The following is a 24,715-nucleotide window of genomic DNA, read 5'->3' as shown; positions in this document are numbered from 1 at the left end:
TTGTGAATAAGGCTGTAAAGTAAAAAAATGTGGAAGAAGTCAAGGGGTCTGAATACTTTCCGAAGGCACTGTATTCATTACAATGATCCTGATAAATTAATTTGCCTGGATCAGAGAAGTTGTCAGCACAAAGCAGGACCGAAGCTACAAATGAGGTCACCGAATGTAAAAAATGTTAGGAACTCAGTCGGTGTCTCATCTTACTGTTGAGAGTTAGAATAGTAGAATACACAAGGTGTAATTTCGAAATTTTGGTTGTGTATCAGCAGTTYTCCTCTTTTTATATGTCACTTACTGACAGTCATTCAATTATCAAATGTCAGTTAAAATGTTTTAGATTTTTAAATTAGTCTAGCCAGCTATCTGAACTTGTAGTAATTATCACCAAATTACCAACTGGGAACGCAGGGCATGTGCCCAGGAGCCCTGACCTTCAGGGGWTCACGATTGATTTTGTTAGTCACTCACATATCATATTAACATGACATAAGTCATGGCAAAATGTGTAGAATTGCAGGTAATTTGCTGTAAAACTGCAATAAATAAATATACAACGCAAGCATAGGGGGTGGGTATAACAAAAAAAAGCAACATGTTACACAGATCGGATAGGCACACAGCAAGGCTTATATTGTAACGATCATCAAATGGAGGAGACCAAGGTGCAGCGTGGTAAGTGTTCACATTTTAATAGAATACATTTAAAAAACGAAACAGTTCCGTAAGGTGAAGACACACAAAACAGAAAACAACTACCCACAAACACAGGTGGGAACAGGCTACCTAAGTATTGCGTTCTCAATCAGAACAACGATAGACAGCTGCCTCTGATTGGGAACCATACCAGGTCAAACACATAGAAATAGAAAACATAGAATGCCCACCCCAACTCACGCCCTGACCAAACCAAAATAGAGGCATAAAAAAGGAACTAAGATCAGGGCGTGACATATATATTAACCCCACTGTACCAAACCAAATGCTAGGCAAGAAGCATGGGGAAATATTGTCTACACACTTTTTTTCGTGGGAGATTAAGTTAATAAATGTCTGGCTGGGCTGTGGATGCTCATTGAGACTTGAAATGTAATTATGGCATTATGGTGTCATGCRTTAATTATCATAAATAAATAACGGCTATCAACCAATCAACGTCCAGGATCCAAACTTACCGTTTTATAGTCATTCTAAGAAACTTCCACTGTTTTTGCTGCCTATTCWTATTTGGTTGGATGACAATGAGACATTTTTTCTAATTTCTCTGCCTATTTGATAGAGTGCTAAAATACACTATGCACAATACAGTTTGTAGTAACCCAAACACAACGGAAGCATATTGAAAAATAGTTTGTYGGATGTCTGTCTCTCTGCCGAAATAAATGAGCATTAGACTGGTGTGTGTGTTTTGTGTGATAAAGTGTCATTTTCAGTGATAATTCACTCATGCCCTCTCCCTCTTCCTTTTCAACCTTGTTTGCTTACTCAAGCTGTTCGACACACTGCTTGGCGCATAACTACATGCCTGTTTGGACATGACACAACCTTATGACACTAGCCCCGAGATAAACAGAATAACACCCGCCTCTACTGGCTCCTACCATACATACTGTACCTTGACACAATACAACCCCCGCATGCCATCTGCAGAACCTGTATAGATTAGTTCCCTATAACCATTTAGCATGAATCAAGGATAGTCTTTCTTCACATTTAAACTGAACAGGCATTAAAGCACAGATCTGTGAAGGCTATTCATTGGCTCACATAGAGTGGGCTGGTGGAATGCTGAAGGCAAACTCATTTGGAGAATCACCATGTGTCATTTAAGTGCGTTGAGACCTTCAAGGGATGTCAAAAACAGATTTCTTAGGTCCCAGGCCACCACACAGACAAGGTTATGAATATTTAAAAATATTTTTAATCAAACAACTATCTTGGGTTCACACCATTCACACACGCATTCACACCAACCATATGTTCAGTCCCAGAGATATAGTCGTTCCGTTGTCATCAAGCGTCTGTGGAACCCAACCCATGGTCCGGTCCAATGCAGATGATAGAGAGGGGAGAGGAAAACATGCATGAGTAGGGAGAMATGCTGAACAGACGTATTCAACCAGACTCACAAGTATGGTCCCCCTCTGGTTGCAAAGTCATTGGCGGTTGAGTGGGACATAGTCCCGGTRACGGTACCGGTTTCCCAAAAGCATCTTAAGGCTAAGTTCATCGTTAGAACCTTCGTGGGAGCATCGTTAAATCTCCAAGCTGTTTCCCAAAACCACTGTTATTAATGTTGCACTTAAACACTCTTAATCTAACGCGTGCCTCAGACCTCTTGTAGAACAGCTAAGTGCGTTGTTAGATGCTTTTTTGAACTCCCACGTCACTTTCTACACAGAAGATCTCCGATAAACATAGAATCACATGGTTTATCCATCTCTCTGATGCCATAACTTCAGAAAAAAGTTGATTATAATACAAAGTTGCCAATTTCTTTGCAATTGATACAAACAAGTAACGTATAAAAATATGTTCAAATGAAAACCGAAATAACTGCATTAAACATAAACAGTAGGCTATAGGCCTAGCGATTTCAATCACACTGAAATACATTTATGTTTAATCAATTGAGTTCTATTTGTAAGCTACTGTCTGTAATGTGTCTCAATATATTTAATGATGTGTAGTCTAACGTGCGCAATGATGTGAAATTGTTTWTTTAGTGCATTTTTATTGGGTAAGCATTAGAATAAGCTGCCTCAATATTTGCAGACGTAGGTGGCAACATCTCTCTAGGAGCTGAATTGTCGTCAGTATTGTGAAATAATTGTAATGTTAGGTAAGATTTGAATGGAGAAAGCTGTTACATCTTCTGCCGTTGTAGGGAAGTTGCACTTAAAACACTTGTGAGCCTAAATTTAATCGCTCTCGGGAAACCGGGTCTCCAATTGGGAGAAAAACAAGGGAGAGCAACACATGYTCTCTGTTTCTGTTCTAATGTGTTGCTCTCTTCCCTTCCTTTGGGCCTCCTCTCATAATATGCAGATATGRGGACATCAGGAGAGCTGTGTGGAGAATCAAACAGCACTGTAGTATTTCAAGTGGCTAATCAAGAGATCAAACCAGCCACTGTCTCATCCCTTGTCCTGTCAGACCCAATTCTGCCTGAACCGTCAGCTATGGTTTCCACTTCTGCACTCATCTCTCTCCCTCTCCTTTTGCCAGTCCAAAACAATATCTTAATTTCAGTTGTGATCACTAATGCCAAGAGATTGCGCAAATTGATGTTGACTGACTAGAATGAGCAAAAAGTGCACTTTCAATGGTACCCTGTCCCACAGTCTAGGTTTGAGAGGAAACAAATTCACATTATTAGGTAACTATGATGTTCAGGTATTATTTGTCACATGCACAAGTACAGTGACATGCAAGCCCTACCCAACAGTGCAGTATTCAATATCAACTAATAATAAAAAACAACAACAACAAAAAGAGAGGAAGCTATATACAGGGTCAGTGCCAGTACCAAATGTACAATGTGCAGAGATACTGGAGTAGTGAGCTAGACATGCGGTATAGGCAGGGATTAGGAAGAAAGTGATAGGTAACAGGATAGATAATAATACTAATAGTACACAGCATGGCAGTAGCATAAGTGGTGGGTGGGTGTTTGCGTGGTGTTTGCGTGGTGGTGTTTGCGTGGTGGTGAGTGTGTGTGTGATAGGCAGATATACAGTACATGTAAACAGGGCTGAAAAGTGACTTGTAGCAGGAATATCTAAATACTTGCAATAATATATACATGTAAACAGGAGCAATAGTGAAAAGTAGCAGCATAAATAGATATACACTAATGGTAATGGCAATCAATATTTAATGAACAGCAGTGTAGTGGTAGTACTAAATCTAATCAATAATAATTTTAGCAGCAGCATAGGTGTGGGGGAGCAGTAGTTGTTAGCCATTTAACAATATTATGGCCAGAGATAGAAACTTTTTAGGACTCTGTTGGTCTGAGCCTTGATTCCCTGGTACCACCTTCTGGATGGGAGCATGGAGAACAGTCCATCTCTCGGGTGGTTGGCGTCTTTGGCAGTTTTTCTGGCCTTTCTTAGATACCGCCTGGACGTCCTGGATGGTTGGGAGCTCACCCCCAGTGATGTGCTGGGCTGTTCGCACCACCCTCTGTAGGGCCTTCCGGTCAAGGGCGGTGCAGTTGCCATACCAGACGGTAATACAACCAGTCAGGATGGTCTCGATGGTGCAACTGTAAATGTTCTTAACCTCTTTGAGGGGCCATGCTAAATCGTTTCAGTGTCCTGAGGGAGAAGAGGCACTGTCGTACCTTATTCACAGCTGTGTTGGTGTAAGAGGACCATGTTAAGTCCTCAGTGATGTGAACACTGAGGAACTTCACGCTCTTGATCCTCTCCACTGCGGCCCCGTCGATGATGATGGGGGTGTAGTTACCATTTTACAGTGTAATGTCTGAATCATTAGCAGGAAGGTGTAGCAAACTGTACAATGAAGCACTAACACAAACTCTTGAATTCCCTTCAAATTGTTAGTGAATTATACATTTTAAACAAATCGACAAAGYTCTTGCATGAAATAGCCCTTTGTGATAAAGACACATTGCAAGAGACAATCAAACATTTTTCATTAAGAAATCTATTCTCCTGTTCGAGTGCAAAGGTATATTGTGTGCTGAAATGTCAAACCCATCTCCTCTCTGAACAAAGGCATAATCAAACAGCTTTGTTTGTGATTCACAAAATATTACAATGTTTTCCCTCTCTTTGAGATACTCAGATCCAGAGTCATTGCGGAGAAGAAACTGACGTCCGTGGGTATGGCGTAGCATTTGGCCGGAGCAAAGAGTCTGGGTAGCCAAGCAAGGGTATACCCCCCTTGGGTTCTCAAGAGCAAACTTAAACTCAGATGCGCAGAAGAGGTGGGTTGTTGTATTTTCTAAATGAAATGATTGACTGACTGGACAAAACAGTGGTCATAATTAACACCTTCATTAGGAATACAAAACACCCTCATCAACAGGTGGGCACACATGACTGGATGGCAACTATTTTACATTGAGAAAGTGAGAGATCACCAGGCAGGACCTATCATGTCCACCCACAGGTGTTTCTGCTCATTAACGTAACCTATACGTGTCTGTCCTTCTCCAGAGGTCATCACCACCAGCCAATGTTTGGGGGCTTGGAGTCAGACATGCAAATGTTTTAAGAATAACAGTGTGAGAGTCAGACATAGTTTAAGACCTGAATTTTGGTAACATGTCACTTCTGACCCCTCCGGTGTGTGTGGGTGGAAGCTTTGCCGCGATTGGCTGCGGGCYGCTGTGCATTTGAGTGGCAGCCCCTAATGAGTACCCTGGAGAGGTAACCCAACAGCGGTTTGTTTGCAGCTAATGAGAGACTGGAGGAGGAGTGTCGATCAGAGATGTGAACTCTGATAAAGGCTGCTTTTACCAGGGGTGGAAAGAGGGGAAATAATGTTTCCTCCAGAGTAAGACGTTCAGGACTCTCCTTTGTGTCAGAGCATTGTGTTTGACTCATTGTTCCTGTGCCACTGCTTATGCTCAGCAGCTATGATCACTGGTGTCAGTGGCAAGGAAGGAGTGTGGGTGGAGGACTGAGAGGCTGGGCTGTTGAGAGAGACATGGTGTTCCCCATTGAGTAATGRTGATTTATAGCCCAAAGCAATGTTATGTAACTAAACCCACCTGCATCYTTTAATTGATAACTCACAGTATTAGGAGTTTGTGAGGTTCAGCAATGCAATGCCTTGGTTAAGAACCTGTTGCAAATTGTTTGTTCACAGAGACCACTGATGTGCTACCCTTTCATAAAATGGGGACTAGGAGACACATGACTGGGCTATAGATACACTGCCCCAACGAATCATCAAATCAAATAAAGATTCCATGTATACAGTAGCCTGCCTATTTTTATTATTTTAGACAAGATGGCAGCATGGTATATTAATTATGTTTCTCCCTATAAACTAGTCACCTCAGGGTGGCGCCAAAAGAGCAAAAAGCACCCCTTGTGCTTTTCTCTGTTGAATTGGATTCCATTATACTCAAACTAATGCCAAAAGCTGATAAATTTAATATATCAACAAGTAAATAATCACATATGTGAGTAGAGGTTTTTCGAAGTTTGTGAAAAACATTTATCATGAGGTTATTGATGCATAACATCACATCTGGAACCTATCCATCTAGAAACACCCTTCTGTAGATGGAATATATAACCAATAATGTATGAGGTTAAGTAGCCTAAAATAAGAATTAATTTCAGCCACCCTTTCTTTTAACATATAGCCTAGTGTGGAAGTTCCAACATTATRATTTCGGTAGTTGATAAAATCCCAGTGTAAGTCTCAAGTCATTGTCCAGTGTTCAGCCTGTGGCATAAAGTGATGTGGATGAGAAGTTGCTGAGACTGAGAGCGGTTCCGTGGCTGGAGCTCCACCTCCTCCTACGCTCTGATGCGCGGTCTAGAGAGCAGAGCGAGCAAGTGTTGAAAAATGATCCCAACTGGCTTTCTCATAGCAAACGTGCTTCGTTTAGGCTACTCCTCTCGGCGACATATTCTGTTCTGTGATGAAGACAAATTAGTGACATTTTAAAAGCGTTTTCGTTGAATCTGTATTTCGCAATGGTTGAGAAACTTGTACCATACGTCAAAGATGAGCGCATATCTTCGTTAAGGTGCAGTTGCAACAYTATTTTAGAGTAGAGAAAAGCAATAGAACGTCACGGCCAGAATCCTAAAGAGTTCATTACTATTGACTATCTATAAAAACGAAAAAAATATCTTGATAGCTTGATTTGTGGTATTTTTCTCGGTCATAAAAATAGCGTTTTTTTGCCAGTGGTAACATTGATGGCTGCATAATGACATGGGAATGAATTCCTCGAATTTAAATGACAAGTTATCTATGGTCCTAATGGATTTTCTCTCAACTGGGGATTTTTTCGTCTTCGTGATACAGTATTTGAAATCATTCATTGAGACTGAGGTTTGAGGGTTAGATACCTGCCTCTGGGACGACAGAAGGAAAAACAACACTAAACCCAGGCAAGATTTGTGTTACGCGGAAGACCACCGGGGAAGAGGATCCTAAGTCTTTGGCAAAGGTAAATATATTTGCATAAAACCAGAATAATGCCATCCAAGAGAAATGCTTCTGCAGTATGTCATGTTTAARCTAAAAATCAGCCGTTCTTTCTCTATTTCTRAATGGGTTATTATGCCTGATGTTAAGATCATTAATTGCTKTAGGCATAATTGCTAATACATTTGTTTTTAGGTCAGCATCTGTGTTATATCCAAAAAACAAATAACCAAATGCTGGTAATCCACCTAGTTCTATACAGATAAGGCTACATACAGTCAGTCACTAAATAGCCTAGTGTACATGTTTACACATTAAAATATTGATAATGCAAACCACTGCCCATTAGTTCGTTTCCCGAGAATCCGATTAAGCAGGTGCAAGAGCTTGAATCAGACACTTGTGTGACTAAAAGCTCTTAAAGGTATGGAGTCATCACTCTACCCCCCCCCCCACCACTTCCCGCAGTGAGGGCAAGAGATCTCCTATCGGAGATACTGACCAGACATACAGACCATATTCGTTTGGCATCGCCTATCAAGATTACCAGCCCAAATATATTAAAACKAATTTTAACAATGAATGATTTGTTATACATGACTCAAGACGCAGCTCTTCAGTGCATCATTTTATTTTACAGAGAYTGGAAGCATTTCATTAGTGATTCACACCTATGTTCTGTCCATACTGTACCTTCATAGGGGCTACACCTCYCACATATATTGACCAACAATACACATGGGCAGAGTATGGGTAAGGATTTATTCTCTTGGTGATTAGCTAATACATTATTGTTGTCTTGTCAATAGGCATATACAGTCTATAGGCTGGCTACTCAAATCGATATGAAGTCTATAAACTAGCTCTACAGGAATTAGTTTAGTCTGAGAATCTAAGGCTGTGTTTTCACAGGCAGCCCAAATCTGATCTTCCGCTAATTGGTCTTAGATTTTTTAACAATATATTTTTCAGAGCTGATCTGATTGGGTCAAAAAAACAGTTAGTGATGGGGGGGGGGTGGGGGGGGGGGGAGAATATCAGAATTGGGCTGCCGACAGGCAAAGATATTTTTTTAACTAATTGGTCATTTGACCAATCTGATCAGCTCTGAAAATGTCAATATTGGTCCTGTACACAGATTCGCAGATGTTATCGTAGGTGGCGTGAAATGCTTGTGTTTCTAGCTCCAACAGTGCAGTAATACCGAGCAATACAGAACAATACACACATAATGCAAAAAATGTATATATATACAATATACAAATCTGAGTCCGGCATCCCGGAGTCGCCTCTTCACTGTTGATGTTGAGACTGGTGTTTTGCGGGTACTATTTAATGAAGCTGCCAGGTGAGGACTTGTGTGGCGTCTGTTTCTCAATCTAGACACTCTAATGTACTTGTCCTCTTGCTCAGTGTGCACACTCCTCTTTTCTACTCTGGTTAGACCCAGTTTGCGCTGTTCTGTGAAGGAGTTGTTCGAGATCTTCCGTCTCTTGGCAATGTCTCGCATATAATAGCTTCCTTTCTCAGAACAAAGAATAGACTGACAAGTTTCAGAAAAAAGTCTTTGTTTCTGGCCATTTTGAGTCTGTAATCGAACCCACAAATGCTGATGCTCCAGATACTCAACTAGTCTAAAGAAGGCCAGTTTTATTGCTTCTTTAATCAGGACAACAGTTTTCAGCTGTGCTTATCAGGATAAGGTAAGAGCCAGATGCAGACCGTGTCGAAGTAACAATATTTGTTTACAAGCAACAGAGGCAAATGTACAGAACGGCAGGCAGGCTCAGGGTCAGGTCAGGCAGAGATCGGAAATCCAGATAAGGGAAAAGGTACAGGACGGCAGGTAGGGTCAGGGGCAGGCAGAATGGTCAGCGTGCGGGGTTCAGGGTCAGGACAGGCAAGGGTCAATAACCAGGAGGGCAGAAAAAGAGGTTGGAAAAGACAGGTGCTGACAGGACAAACGCTGGTAAACTTGACAAACAAGACAAACTGGCAACAGACAAACCGATAACACAGTGTAAATACACAGGGGATAATGTGGAAGATTGGCGACACCTGGAGGGGGTGGAGACAATCGCAAAGACAGGTGAAACAGATCAGGGCGTGATCAGGGCATGCACATTTGTGGCCTGCTGGAGGTCATTTTGCAGGGCTCTGGCAGTGCTCCTCCTTGCACAAAGGCGGAGGTAGCGGTCCTGCTGCTGGGTTGTTGCCCTCCTACGGCCTCATCCACTCTCCTGATGTACTGGCCTGTCTCCTGGTAGCGCCTCCATGCGCTGGACACTACGCTGACAGACACAACAAACCTTCTTGCCACAGCTCGCATTGATGTGCCATCCTGGATGAGCTGCACTACCTGAGCCACTTGTGTGGGTTGTAGACTCCGTCTCATCAGGAAGCATTTAGCGAACTGAGAAGTGGTCTGTGGTCACCACCTGCAGAACCACTCCTTTATTGGGGGTGTCTTGCTAATTGCCTATAATTTCCACCTTTTGTCTATTGGATTTGCACAACAGCATGTGAAATTTATTGTCAATCAGTGTTGCTTCCTAAGTGGACAGTTTGATTTCACAGAAGTGTGATTGACTTGGAGTTACATTGTGTTGTTTAAGTGTTCCCTTTATTTTTTTGAGCAGTGTATATATATATTGTCACGACTTCCGCCGATGTCGGTTCCTCTCTTTGTTAAGGCGGCGTTCGGCGGTCGACTTCACCGGTCTTCTARCCATCGCCGATCCACTTTTAATTTTCGATTTTCTTGTTTTCCCGCACACCTGGTTTACATTCCCTCATTATTTGACGTTTATTTAACCCTTTGTTCCTCCCCATGTCTGTGTGTGGAATTGTTTGTTGTTATGTGTATGTGTACGTCAGACTGGTTTGCGCCGGGTTATGTCAACCCGTATTTGTTTATTGTTCTTAGTGCCGTGTGTCTGTTCGCCGTAATTAAGGGCTCCGTTTGCTACCCAATTTTGCTCTCCTGCGCCTGACTTCCCTGCAGCCAGTTACGCATACCTTACACACACATATACATATATATATATATATAGCAAACAAAGAAACGTCTCTTTTTCAGGACCCTGTCTTTCAAAGGTAATTTGTAAAAATCCAAATAACTTCACAGATCTTCATTGTAAAGGGTTTAAACACTGTTTCCCATGCTTGTTCAATAAACCATAAACAATTAATGAACATGCACCTGTGAAACGGTCGTTAAGACACAAACATCTTACAGACAGTAGGCAATTAAGGTCACAGTTATGAAAACTTAAGACACTAAAGAGGCCTTTCTACTGAGTCTGAAAACCAAAAGAAAGATGCCCAGGATCCCTGCTAATCTGCTTGAACGTGCCTTAGGCATGCTACAAGGAGGCATGAGGACTGCTGATGTGGCCAGGGCAATAAATTGCAATGACCGTACTGTGAGACGACTAACACAGTGCTACAGGGAGACAGGACGGACAGCTGATCATCCTCGCAGTGGCAGACCACGTATGACAACACCTGCACAGGATCGGTACATCCGAACATCACACCTGCGGGACAGGTACAGTATGGCAACAACAACTGCCCGAGTTACACCAGGAACGCACAATACCTCCATCAGTATTCAGACTGTCCGCAGTAGGCTGAGAGAGGCTGGACTGAGGGCTTGTAGGCCTGTTGTAATGTTGTAAGGCAGATCCTCACCAGACATCACCGGCAACAATGTCGCCTATGGGCACAAACCCACAGTCGATGGACCAGACAGGACTGGCAAAAACTGCTCTTCACTGATGAGTCGCGCTTTTGTCTCACCAGAGGTGATGGTCTAATTTGTGTTTATCGTCAAAAGGAATGAGCGTTACACCGAGGCCTGTACTCTGGAGCCGGATCGATCTGGAGGTGGAGGGTCCGTCGTAGTCTGGGACGATGTGTCACAGCATCATCGGACTGAGCTTGTTGTCATTGCAGGCAATCTCAACGCCCTGACCATAGAGAGCCTTTTATTCTCTATTTTGGTTAGGTCGGGGTGTGACTAGGGTGGGTAATCTAGTGTGGTTATTTCTATGTTGGCCTGGTATGGTTCCCAATCAGAGGCAGCTGTTTATCGTTGTCTCTGATTGGGGATCATATTTAGGCAGCCATTTCCCCACTGTGTTTTGTGGGATCTTGTTTCTRTGTAGTTGCCTGTGAGCACTGCATGAGCTTCACCTATCGTTTATTCTTTATTGTTTTTTGTGTGCGTTTCACTCCAATAAATATGTGGAACGCAGATCACGCTGCACGTTGGTCCGAGTATGCTTACGACGATCGTGACAGTAACAGGGTGATTTAAAGAGAAATGTGTTGCCATGTGGCATAAAKCCAAGGAATGAAAACCGTTAGCTCCATAGCAATATAGGCCTACTGTACTGTATATTTGGAATGCAATCATTGTGAAGCAGAGGAATGATGAGTCAGTTAATGATGCATAGCTGGTGAGGCTCATCCCATAACCTGTTGATGATCATGATCTTTCAGTGAACAGGCTGTGGGGGAAGAGAAAAGGTCACTGCCACACGGAAGACACACGGAAGACAGATGTCACCAGAATGGCTTGTACAAGCTGTTGATAAAAGCTGCTCGTGCTGCAGCTGATAWTGAAAATAGCTGACAAACATCAGGATAAGATCATTTTCATGTCTATAATTTTTCACTGCATGCCAAAGGTTATAATCTCTATGGCATTTTGATGAATGGAAAGACATGATTTCAGAGCACAACTCAACACACAGAATCCCTGGGTTGCTTTTCTGACCAAGTAATGGCTATTGCTATGGTCTGAGTAGCTGATATTCTTCTTCAAATATTTTGTCTCACTCAATATGATAGAAATCCACTTTTATACAGATTCTGAACTCTGGGATTATGTTTTATTAATGTTAACTTGTAAAACAGCTGGAACCGCATGAGTAATTTAATATCACAATTGCAGGAGATTTTTTTCATTTATTTTCTTTGCTGAATATCGCACAAGCCATTTCCCTCATTACCCGCTCTGGCTTTTCCAAAATTCCAGTGCTGTTGAACTCACCCTTGTTGAGGGGATGCTCCCAATTTGCAGTGCTGCGGCCCTCAAAAGCACGCTTCATTGCAGTCCAGGTTGAGTTGTAATTGTGTTTCTGCTCTTATCTGTTATACGAAAGCGTATAGACTCTTATCTGAAATGGAAACTAGGCTTAGACTCTTCAGTGGAGTAGAGTCCACTCATAGGTATGAGTAAACTACGTTTGTTACTTGGTGTAGCCTATAGCCTCTAATCTGGAATTGAGGTTGGGTTCCATAGACTTCCTGACAATGGATGTGTGACTATAATCCGAGTTGCTACAGTCCACACACTCATACAGAATACAATGTTTGTGTACCTGATCTGGAGAAGAGACTGTTGAAAGACTATTGTTGTAATTATCTCCTTGTAAGTGATGATGTGATCACTTCTAATGAGTGTTTGGAGAGTCTCTTATCTAAAGGGAAGTGTGGTTGGTGCTTTATTAAGGAGACTTTAAATGACCTCTTAGAGACATTCATTCACTGTATGGAGACTCCTGACACTTATTGGGGGTGGGTATTATAGGATTTAGCTTAATTTAGAGGGTAGTATTTATTTATTAGGATTTATTTTAGCTTCTAGTATTTGGGATCTCTTTGGATCTGTTTTAGACAAGTCATCCAAGAAGCTTTTGAATTATTATCACGTTAGTTAATACAGTACTGTCGTTCTGGATATTAGGTCTATTGTTTGCAAATGGATGGCTGACTTGGAGGAGGATGCGGCTTGTTTATGATTACTATTAGGTCTATCTACAAAAGGCATAGAGGCCATCTCGTTTAGATCTTTCTAGTACAGTAGCTCAGTTCACTGCAGCTCTCATCATGCTCCTTAGTAAAGTAAACGGACGRTGGGACGAACGGAGACCGATCCACAGTCCCCTCCCCGATTTCATTGTGGGGGACAACAATTTTTAAGGAGACATTGTATTGGATCATAACTTTTGAACTTGATGACTGTCTTTATCAGCGAGGGTGGATATGCAGGATGATAATGCACTTTAGATTACCTAGCTCTCTTTGCCTTTAAATCTGTCTCCACATTGTCACCGCATGGTCTATATCAGGCTAGAAAAGTAATATCTTCTCTGATCTCCTCCGATGTCATTTATATGTTACATCTCAATAGATTGCAACATATTTAGTTTGTGTGTAGTTGTAGTCTATGGTTTCAAAAATGGTGCTTTACATTGTACTTTATAATCATGCTTTTACCTCACAAGCTATCATTCAATCCACATTGATTGGAGGCTGCCCTGCAAATGTAAAAAGGGACACATCAATAACTAAGCAATTAGCGCATCAATAACCTGCACTTCCAATCTTATTGGATTCAGAAGAATTGGATTTCTAATTGGATTTCTATACATGCTTGTGTTTTGCTGTTTAGTTTGAACACGTATTTGCTTTGCTCTGCTTTGGAACAATGTTACATGCAAGGAGGTGTAGAATTCTGATACATACTGCTAGAACTCTCATGCAGCAAATAATTAAAGTCTGAAATTATTTGCAGGCTCCAAAAATAGTGAATTATTTTGCTTGGAGATATGGATCAAAKCAGAAGTTAAACTAGYGGGTAGTGATTAATGAGGAGGCATAGCAGGTTAGAAATAAAACATGAACATTACAATGTGTAAATTAGGCCATAACAGCAGAGTAGGATGGATATCTCATCAGCTCTAAAGTAAAGCTGTATTTTGTGATAAGGCGTAGGCCAGGCCTAATCTGCAACATGTTCCACATGAAGCCAAACAATGGTGTGTGGCTGCCTCTGGGAGACTCTGGGTGCTGCACCTGGAGCCTTGGGTGGAACAGACCTCTCTAGTATCGCTCTAGTATTCGWTCAGTCAGATTCTGAAGCTTTCAGTCTCGTCGTTACATCATGTCTTCGAGGTTAAGAAACATAATGTGTGTTTTTTTTCAACGGTGTTGGATCTKTTCTGTGGTGTTGGGTCCACAAGCTGCTTCTGTACACATTTAATKATGTCTAGGAGGCTCTCTAACCTTGAACCATCGCACTCTACAAGCTCTTTAAGGCTTGTGCATTGGATCTGCATTGTATTGTACAGCTGCTGTAATGTACACTGGGCCTCTTTCACTTTACTTACTTTCACTTCTGTGTAAGCTCTGGAAATCAAATATGTATTACATACGTTTTCAATACTGGCTTTTGTCATTTTTKATATCCTCAGCACTGTGCTGAAGATCTGTGTTAGTGATTGAAAACAGTATCAAACTGCTGAAAGAGCTACATTTTCAATGGGTTTAATTAATGTGGCAAAAATTACGGAGGGGAAATCATCTGAAATTCAGAGCTGCTGACATTATCATCCCTAATGGTTAAATTGTTGATTTCAAAATATAAGCTTGAGTGCTCATTGCTCTCTATATGTTCCCTGTACAGCACTAAGACGAGGAGAAAAGCTCCAACATCTGAACCATTGTGTTTCAATAACTGCAAAAATTGGCATTTTGGAAAAGGCCCTGTTATATATAAACTTTTGAGAGTCAAACATTTTTACAGTGACAATGGTGCGCTTGGGAGAAAACATGTTGTACTGCATGTATAACTTTGGCTGTTGAATAACTGTTGTTTTCAGAGCACATTAAATATATCTGATAAACCTTAAGCCCAAGTAAAAAATGTAAGTAATTTTTTTTCTCTTTCTTTGCAGGCAAGTAATCTGGTGATGGACTTCATGGAACTGCACTTGGGAGCGGTTTTGTTGTGGGTCCTAGTGTTGGATTTCTGTGGTTGGGCTGAGGCTGGTATCCTGTACCGTGTCCAGGAGGAGCAGCCGCCCAGCACGCTGATAGGCAGCCTGGCATCAGACCAGGGCCTGCCAGACTCTGGTCACCTTTACAAGCTAGAGGTGGGCGCTCCATACCTGCGTGTAGATGGGAAGACAGGGGACATCTTTACCACAGAAATTCCCATAGACAGGGAGACACTGAGAGCCTGCCGCAGCATGGTCAGGGGCAAGCCCTGCTTCCTGGAGTTTGAAGTGTCTGTCACAGACCTGATCCACAACCAGAGCCCCAGGCTCATCGAGGGTCGCATCGAGGTCCAGGACATCAACGACAACACTCCGCAGTTCCCCTCCCCCGTGCTCACCATCTCTGTCCCAGAAAACACCCACATGGGGGCGCTGTTCTCCATCCCCCTGGCCACAGACAGGGACTCGGAGAGGAACAGGGTGGCCGACTACGCCCTAACCGCGGGGCCAGATGCAGCAACTCTCTTCGGCCTGCAAGTGGCAGAGGACAGGGGAGAGAAGCTGCCCCAACTCATCGTCCTGGGAAGTCTGGATCGGGAGCTCAAGGACAGTTACGACCTGAACATTAAGGCTGTGGACGGAGGTAACCCCCAGCGCTACAGTAGTGCCTTGCTGAGAGTGGTGGTTGCAGACGCAAACGACAATGCGCCAAAGTTTGACAAGGCCACGTATGAGGCTGAGGTGTCAGAAAACAGCCCTGTGGGACACTCTGTGTTGCAGGTATAACATTTAAATCTTGCCGAGTGATCAGTGTGTTGTGTACGCTACTGTATAGATTTATACAACTCTTACTATGAGAAGACATAGTGGTTTGTATATCCACAACTCATTAGGATCTGGCATGTAGTGCTGGGTTTCTAAGCTTTACCATGATGAAATGCCATGATGAAAGTTCTCAGAATGGCATCTTATTGAACTGTTGCCAAAAGCAGCAGAGCCAATTTCTTGAAAGTTTTTTGAACAATTAGTCCACTCAGGAAATGTTCTTCCTGAGTGGGTGTTTTGGTTTACAGTTTTTGAGCTGAAAAAAAMCCTCAGTTGACATTTGCATTCTTTACAAGCATGTGTCTCTGAAGCTGAGATGGTGTGTTTTCATATTATGGCAAAATATTTTTAATATGCACATTTAGAGGCCCTTGCTTATCTCCCACCTGCTGTAAGCTAACTTCAATGACAAACCTAAACCCCTTACCCATACCTCCATTTGCTAACATAATCCCTGAATTCTTACCCTTATTTCAACGTTTTACATAATCCCTTGTCTCTGATTGCAGGTGAAAGCCAATGACTCTGACATGGGCCCCAATGGAGAGATAGAATATACGCTACACCAGGCRYTAGATCCAGTGCCAAAACTCCTGCRCATTGATCACTCCACTGGCATCATCTATGTCAAAGGGCCTTTGGATCGGGAAGAAATCAGCGATTTGACATTTTACGTAGTGGCCAGAGACAAAGGTCCCCAACCCAAAAGTTCCAAGACCTTTGTTACCATCGAGGTGACTGACCAGAATGACAATTCCCCTGCTGTGGAGATCCGTGGGATTGGCCTGGTGAGCCACAGTGACGGTGTGGCCAACATATCAGAGGACATGCCCGTGGGCACGGCGGTGGCCTTGGTCCAGGTGTCTGACAGGGACGAGGGGGAGAATGCAGTGGTCACCTGTGTGGTGGCAGGGGACGTGCCTTTCCAGCTGCGCCCAGCCAGTGACTCGTCCACTGACAACAAGAGAAAATATTTCCTGCAGACCACCACCCCACTGGACTATGAGAAGGTAAGGGAATACCGTGTGGAGATTGTGGCTGTTGATTCTGGCAATCCAGCACTCTCCAGTACTAACTCATTAAAGGTGCAGGTGACTGATGTTAATGACAACTCTCCAGTGTTTTCCCTGACCCTATTCGAGGTTAATTTTGCAGAGGAGAACCAGCCAGGGGACAAGGTTGTGGACGTGGTTGCCACAGACCCTGACAGTGGCACTAATGCAGAGCTTGTCTATAGCATCGTAGCAGACACATCTACTAGAGGCCTGTTTGAGATTGACCCTGACTCAGGGGAGGTGAGGGCACAAAGCCCTCTGGACAGAGAACATAGAGCACATTATGAGTTCAGGGTCACCGCGGCCGATAAAGGCTCCCCCAGTCACAGAGGAACAGCCACGGTCGTGGTCAATGTACTGGACCGCAATGACAACGACCCTAAGTTCATGCTGAGTGGCTACAGTTTCTCTGTTCTGGAGAACATGCCCCCACTCAGCGCTGTTGGTATGGTGACGGTGCTGGACATAGATCAGGGAGAGAACKCAAGAGTGCAGCTCTCTGTGGAGCCAGACGGAGGAAGGTTTGTGGTTCAGAACGGAACAGGAACCATCCTGTCCAGCATCTCCTTTGACCGGGAAAAGGAGAGCAGCTTCAGCTTCCGTCTGAAGGCCGTGGATGGRGGAGAGCCTCCCAGGTCCTCCTATGTAGGCATTACCATYAATGTCCTGGATGAAAACGACAATGATCCTGTGGTCACCAAGCCCTCCAACTCATCCTTCAGACACCTGTCCCCTCTAGGTTCCCCAGACAGCCGTGTGGAGCTAGTRGAAGCTGAAGACCTGGACACTGGGCCCAATGCAGAGCTGTTCTTCAGCATCACTGGAGGAAACCCTTATGAACTCTTCAGCATCTCCTCCACTACTGGGGAGATCACCCTGGCCAAGGAGCTTACCCAGAAACATGGTGGGCTCCATCGCCTGGTGGTTAGGGTGAGTGACAGAGGCAAGCCTGCACGCCACACTACTGCCCTGGTGCACATCTTCRTCAATGAGACCATCTCTAACGTCAGCCTGGTGGAGGCGCTGGTGGGACACAGTCTCTACACGCCTCTGGAGACAGACATCGCTGGTGACCCTGACTACGGCCTGGCCGCCCAGCGCAGTAACATCCTGTACGGCAGCCTGGCTGGAGTGGCAGGCGTTGTCATGGTGATTGTGGTGGTGGTGTTTATCCGCCACCGCATTCAGAGGGAGACGAAGAGTGGCTACCAGGCTGGCAAGAAGGAGACCAAGGACCTTTACACCCCCAAGCAGGGGCCCAAGAACGGCAAAGGCAAGAAGGGCAGGAAAGGAAAGCCCTCCAAGTCCCCTAAGCCCTTGGGAGAGGAGGAAGAGGTCAGCCTCCAGAAGAGTCTCAAGTTCAACCTGGATGGGGTCAACAACAGCCCCAGGATCCACCTGCCCCTGACATATCCCCCAGGTAGCCCTGACCTGGGCAGACACTACCGGTCCAACTCTCCCCTGCCCTCCATCCAGCTGCAGGCCCAGTCGCCCTCGGCCTCCCAGAAGCATCACGTGGTCCAGGACCTCCCTGCCACTAACACCTTYGTAGGGATTGGAGGAGATGACAACTCAACAGGTTCAGACCAGTACTCGGATTATAGCTACAAGGCCAGCCAGCCAAAGTACAACAGCAAACAGGTAAGAGTCAGTTTATTTATTATTGTCTCTGACAGTGGTAGGAGGTGGTGTGTTGCTAGTTGAACGGCTGTGATATTTAAGGCTATTGATGGGGGTCTTAAGCTTGGAAATTCCACCAGAAAAATTATCAAGCAGTAGTTTCAGAATGCTCTTGGCTGCCTGCTTTTTACCRCTTGATTTACACACACAATCAGTACTTCAAAAAGGCTTTAGCAATTAGGATAACGTACATTCACTTTCAGGGAGAAAGGGGACAAGAAATAGCTTTTGGTCTCTTTTAGGGAGGTGGAGAGGAGTCTGCCTCTCCTGCCTCTTCTCTCCTCTCTTCCCCCGGGTTCATTAAGCTAGCTGGTGATGAGAGATGAGGAAGAGGGCGAGGTCCATGTCTGAGTGACTTACTTCCACTTCTGCCTGACCTCGTGTCCTGCAGACCATACAGGTCACATGTTCTTATCTTCACACTGCACTCMACTCCGCCTGGCTAGGCTCTGACCCTTCTACCATTGCCATGGAAACATAAATATTAATTGGCTCAGAGAGGATTAAATTGCAAAAAGAAATTAGGGACAGTATGTCTGTCCTTGTGCATACTGTATGTACTGATTGTGTGCGTCTCTGCAAGTCTATTAGCTTAACCTGCGTGGTACAGTATGTTCAAGAATTGATCCTATTGTTAAGGGGAAATGGGTGACTGGGCTCTTTATATGTGTGTGACACTYTAGCCCAGTCAGTTACCACTGGTTGGCTAGTGGCTGGTTGGTAGTTTCAGCAGATGTTGTCTGACAGTTTGGCCGATTGCAAGCCCCTGTSGGCGAAGAGAGTTAGAAGAGAGAACAGCCACCCACTGTCACCACTGTGTCAGTGATGGACAGCATATGTGAGCAAAGTGACAATGGAATGTAGCCCAGCAGTGGGTTGTTTGTTTGGGTCTATGCGAGTATGTCTGTGTCGAGGTAGGTTTTGGGTATATCTGAGGATATAAATGTCTAGTCCAGCTACACGCTACTGCTACTGTGTTGTGTGCACCTGTGCATCACGCTAGCCTCTCCATCTCTGTGTTTGTGTTTCTCTGCATGACTGTGTATAGTGTTTTGAGATGTGTGTGATTTGATTGACAGGTGGCGCAAAAACACGGACAGATGTTGAAACTCATGTGACATACCTTAGCAGATGTTACCTCCATGTATGGCATCCCCATTCACATCAGGAAGAACAGATTTACCCAAATAAATAATAAAGTCGCTGCCTAGCGGAGTGACAGATGTGGAGTGGAGAGCTTACTCTAGTCAACCAGGCTGCTCTCAACAATGACTCACATTTTCAGTGGAGATGTGCTCAGGTGTCTGAGCCTCTCAAAGATTTTGGCAGTGTTGAATGTAAACACACTGGTGCTGCCATTCTCTGTCAGCACATATTTATATCTCTGGTGGTTTCACCTCTTCTCTCTTTAACTCCTATAACTGGATGTAGGGCAAGCATGTTTGACATGGAGGATGATATSTAAGAGTAAACAACCACTTCATTTTCCAGTGACATGATCTGAAGCCTGGACAGAGCTGTGTGAGTGTAGCCTATTTGAGTGAGTGAGATGTWACGGCGAGGTGGGATCTTACGGTTGGGTTGAGGGATATGTATCTATGGGTTTTCCCAACACGCTCTCCCTCGTTCCGAATGTGTGAAATTACGTGGTGGTTAACGGGGAGACCACTAGCTCACATTGAGCCCAGAGTGTTGATAATTAGCCCGGTTGGGCCAAAGATCTGACTTTTTTTTTTTTTTTTTCAAATAGCATTTTAATGATGTGTCCCTCCTCCTTAGGAGAGAAATAACCAGTGTGAGAGATATTAGCACACAGAGAAAGATCAAGGGAAAGGCCTTCCCAGTTCATTTGTAAGTGGGCGTGAGGAGCGCTTGTGAAGCCGTAAATCTGTACTTAAATTAAATCCACGCAATTAAAATGCCTTATTAGTCAGAGATAGCTAAATGTTGTCCCCCTGTGGGGCTCCGCCTTCATCTCAGCACTGCAGTGGGCAGCTAGCTAACTCCATCTCCAGCCAACCTGAAGGATTCTCAGAGGATTCAGGGCTAGCCTTAATTACCCCTACTTTATTATTAAACTGGCCATGCACTGGGTGAACTCTAGGCATCCCTGTGAGCTAGGATTACCCCAGTTTGAGTTCACTATCTGAGAGGTGCATAGATGCATTTCAAGGGGCGAGGCCAGAAGCAGAATCTCCTCTCCATCTCCTCAGATGTTTTACAATGCTGTCACRCCTAATACTCTGTTTCTCACTTTCTCTCTTTCTGAGACCACATAAACCCTCAGTTCAGAGCAAATCCATGCCATCCATGATGCAGACWTTCTCTCTCTTCTGCTCTCTCTCTCTCTGTTTCCACCCCCCACCCTCTCTCTCGATCCATCCATCTGGATAGCACCCTTATCAGACACAGACACACACAGTGCAGAGACATCTTCTACTATCTGATTCAAAACACTACCAGACATTTCCCACCAACATCCTCTGTAGCAGGAAACAATGTAGAATTAGGAGGAAGTATTTCATAGCAGACCAAGACCCTAATTTACCTTGAGGGGAAAGACCGATCAATTGTCAGCAAATATTTTGTTAGTAGATACTGGAGAGAGATATCCCAGTGAGGGAAATTCACCAGGTAATGAGTAATTCTAATACACCTGGAGCAACAGCAAGCCTCCCACTGGGGTGATCGAGTCAACACAGTGAGGACAAGGAAGAAAGCAGAGAAGCAAACGACTTCAATTAGCACACTGACTCTAATGAAATTGAGGGTCTTCGAACCGGGACACAGGGATTGATTTAATTGACATAGCATTCTTAGACAGAATAGTCGAGGCTTGCCATCTGAGATTGGCTGGCCTGGCCTTGCATTAAGGGATTGGCAAATGTGGATGACCACAGAGATTGACTTGCCGGGGATGGTTGGTCTCGGAGACCCTATATTGGGTGTGAATGGTGAGAATGTAAAGTGAAATGACAGTGCACTCTGCACTGCCGCTGTGTTGAAGTGGGCAATTTACAACTAACTTTCCTTTGATGACCAAGTGAGGCTCCAGGGCACATTCAAACCCACAGCCTAGCCAGAGCAAATGTACAGACAGGTTGTCATGGTAACTAATATGTGGCACCTGTACACAGGAAAAATGACGATGATAATGATCTTCAAGCCCAATGTGCTCCCTTATAACATGACTCCCTTTTCTCCATGTCAATTTGATCAAATTACCTGGCAATGCTGACTTGCTTGTTGATGCATTMGGAATAATATTAGAAAGTGACACTCTCCCAGCATCTATCTGAAACTAATGTAAAGCTAAGCCTTTGGTTACCTATGTTCCATTCTCATTTCTCTGCAGACAGATGCTTTCTGTGGGCTGCCCATGGTCAGATTCCCACTTTTATGTAAAAATACAAAGAGAAGCTCCTTTAGGTAAAACTCTGTGGAGGCTCAGGTCCCTGATGGCATTGCCTTTAGCTCAGATATTTTATCACCACACATCCCAGCCTCCTTACCTTCTGCCAGGCGGATTAGTGCTTTTATCAATAAGCAGCTTAACGCCAAAGCGTCCCACAATAATGTGCCACGGTATTTTCTCTCCTGCTGGTTTAACTTCTAGACTCCTCTCTCTTCCCCATCTCCCTATATCTTCCTCTCTTTCTCTTGCACTCTTTCTTCTCTCTATTCTTCACTTTTTCTAACTCTGAATATTGTTCATTCTCCTCTCGTCTGTAACTTGGAGCAGTATGAAATCTGTGTATTGTGTAACTAAGCTAATTTTCAAGAGAACTGTTTTCATAAGACCAGATAGTTATCGTGTTTACTTAGCCAGTGAACGCGCTCCCATCTCTGCAGTGAGGGAATTGAAAAAGATAAAAACCCAGACTAGACTGTCTAACCAAGCATCAGGATGGTGCATACCAATGGAAACATACAGAACCTCCAGAATGTTTAACATTGCAGAGGTGTTCTATCCCTTGTACACAGAGAGAGTGATGGAGAGGGAGAGAGATRGAGAGAGGGGGGTATGGGATGAGATGAGKGGTGAATGAGTGAGAGGTGAAAAAATGAAGGAAGAGGGAAGGGTGTGTATTTGTCTACAGGTCATATTAGGAACCCAGACAGAGACAGACAAGTGGGGAGGAGAACAACAGACCYGTCCGACATGTAACCCCATTAGAGGTCCTGTATAGAGCACCATAAAATCCATTAAGACCCATTAGGAAAGTATACAGTCACACATACACCTTGAAGGCCACTCAGCCACAGAGGTGCCCAGTTACACAGATTCAATCAAGCTTATTTATTTAATTGTAGATTTAAATGTCATATTTTGCATAATACCCAAGTCAGCATAAGGTTATATTTCACTGGAAATCTTTACACSCAATGGATTTTTATTCGTTATGCTGTGGTATCTGATTACATGAGGCTCATTTTAATACATCTTTATTAATATGATAATATCAATTTATACAGTGTTTCAATAAGTTTGCCAGGACATGGATTGTTGGCAGTATTTGTTGTGGTGTAGATTTTATTGGTAACCGTTATGCACATGACTGATTAGTTTTCTCATGTGTTTACAGTGTTTTTATCTCTGAAGTTGATTACATATTCTTCATTAAGGCTGATTTGCTTTCATGAGGTCTGGGTTTGGCAGCAACTTCGGTTATATAAGGTGCCCATAGTAAAACGTCATGTAACCAAGAAAAAAATGCCCAACATTAAAGATGAATGTCATGAATAATGTAATATACTCTGACTTAAAAGCAGAACAGAATGCATCAGAAATAGTGTATTGTGTGCTTGTCTTGAAGTTTACCCCACTAAACTGCACTCCAACATACAGCACCTTCACTAGCAACTCCTCTAGCACCTCCTCTCTGTACTCATTTCTGGGGGAACACTGTATGCAGCTGTGAGGGCTCTGCACACTGCCTCTCGAGTGATTAGTGCAATGCTAATTACGTTTGATGAGTTTGACCCAAATCTTTGAAAGGCAGACGTGTTTAAGACAGCGATTGGGAATTTCTAAATCCAAAATAGCTGATTCCCTGACTTGGCCGTAAATGATTGTTTCCTGGTGCATCGCTGTGGATAATGATCCACTTTTCAAAATCATCCAAAAGCCCTGAAAAAAAACACTCTTCAATAAGTAATTGCATAATTTCATTTCCCTTGCTGACCAATGCTGGCTGACATGAGAAGTGATCATTATTTCTTTCTGTGTCTTTGCCCMACTAGGGACCAAAGATACTAAAACATTTCATAAATATTGAACCCTGCTGTCTCTTGGGTTGCTGCAAAAAGATGTTCTCTGCTGTTTCATGTTGGCCCTGAAGAACATGACTTAATTGCATAAATCTTTGAAAATGGGATGATAGGGAAGAACTTAGCATCTATGACAATGGGAATTGTTCTGATGGCTAGGCCTGCCTGTATCACAGTCATACACAACTTTGTTGAACTCAATATGTTCCAGCATGACAGATGAAAAGAAGCCTTCGAATAGATGAAGACAAAACCTTCCATGCTCAGTTTTAATGGCCTATGCGACCAAGCTTTTAATTGTGTTTCTTAGTCAAAAGGGCAGTTTATTGTGCATGCTTCTCTGAGACATGTTAATGTGCTTCAATCTCTTTCGGCTTACAATGCATGAATGTGGCTCTGAATGTATTTGTTTAGCCTACGGTGAAAAGTAATGATCAGCTCATGTATTTTARTTAAAGGTGTAGGCTAATATTCCTCAGGCTAGGGCCTATAGGGCATGCAGGTGTTATCAGGGTGCTCCAACTCAGTCTTGATTAACCTTTTGAAGATATCTGTCCGTTGCTTAATTGGTATGCAGCAGAATCATGATTATATTGGGGAATACTGATTTACTGTAGGTATGATGGATAGCTAGTGCCTGAAGTCTTTAACATTTCTCAATGTTATGGTTTCATCTCAATATCATGTTTGGAAATCCTTTTAATACAGTATGAAGTACTTTTTTTWATGTTATTAATGCATTTCTTCTCTCTACCAAATGGAGCTCCTTTCACTCTATTGACATTACCAAACCATTACCTACTCAGATATTTGTGCTTTAGGCCTACTGAGAGATATTATTTTCATGGTGGTTTTACACTGTTATCTCCACACAGGGCAAATGGAGAGGGAGAAGATCAGAGATGAGTGGGTTTGTGTGTGTGAGAGAGAGATGGACGAAGCACCAGTGTT

The 24,715-nt window shown here is 43.4% G+C and overlaps 1 protein-coding gene across 1 annotated transcript in view; it reads left to right on the top strand.

Annotated features, from left to right (window-relative positions):
* The first annotated feature begins 6,560 nt into the window (after positions 1-6,560).
* LOC111981961 (protocadherin-1-like) overlaps positions 6,561-24,715 on the top strand; it is a 122,388-nt gene continuing 104,233 nt past the window's right edge. The window contains exons 1-3 of the mRNA XM_024013466.1: positions 6,561-7,165; positions 14,892-15,713; positions 16,268-18,454. Of these exons, the coding sequence (XP_023869234.1) occupies positions 14,907-15,713; positions 16,268-18,454 (2,994 nt within the window). The 5' untranslated portion in view covers positions 6,561-7,165; positions 14,892-14,906. The remainder of the gene's footprint in view (positions 7,166-14,891; positions 15,714-16,267; positions 18,455-24,715) is intronic.

This window comes from Salvelinus sp. IW2-2015, linkage group LG20 (genome assembly GCF_002910315.2).
Source record: "Salvelinus sp. IW2-2015 linkage group LG20, ASM291031v2, whole genome shotgun sequence".
NCBI lineage: Eukaryota > Metazoa > Chordata > Actinopteri > Salmoniformes > Salmonidae > Salvelinus > Salvelinus sp. IW2-2015.
Note: the sequence above shows the minus strand (reverse complement) of the source record. Positions and strands in the feature narration are given on the sequence as shown.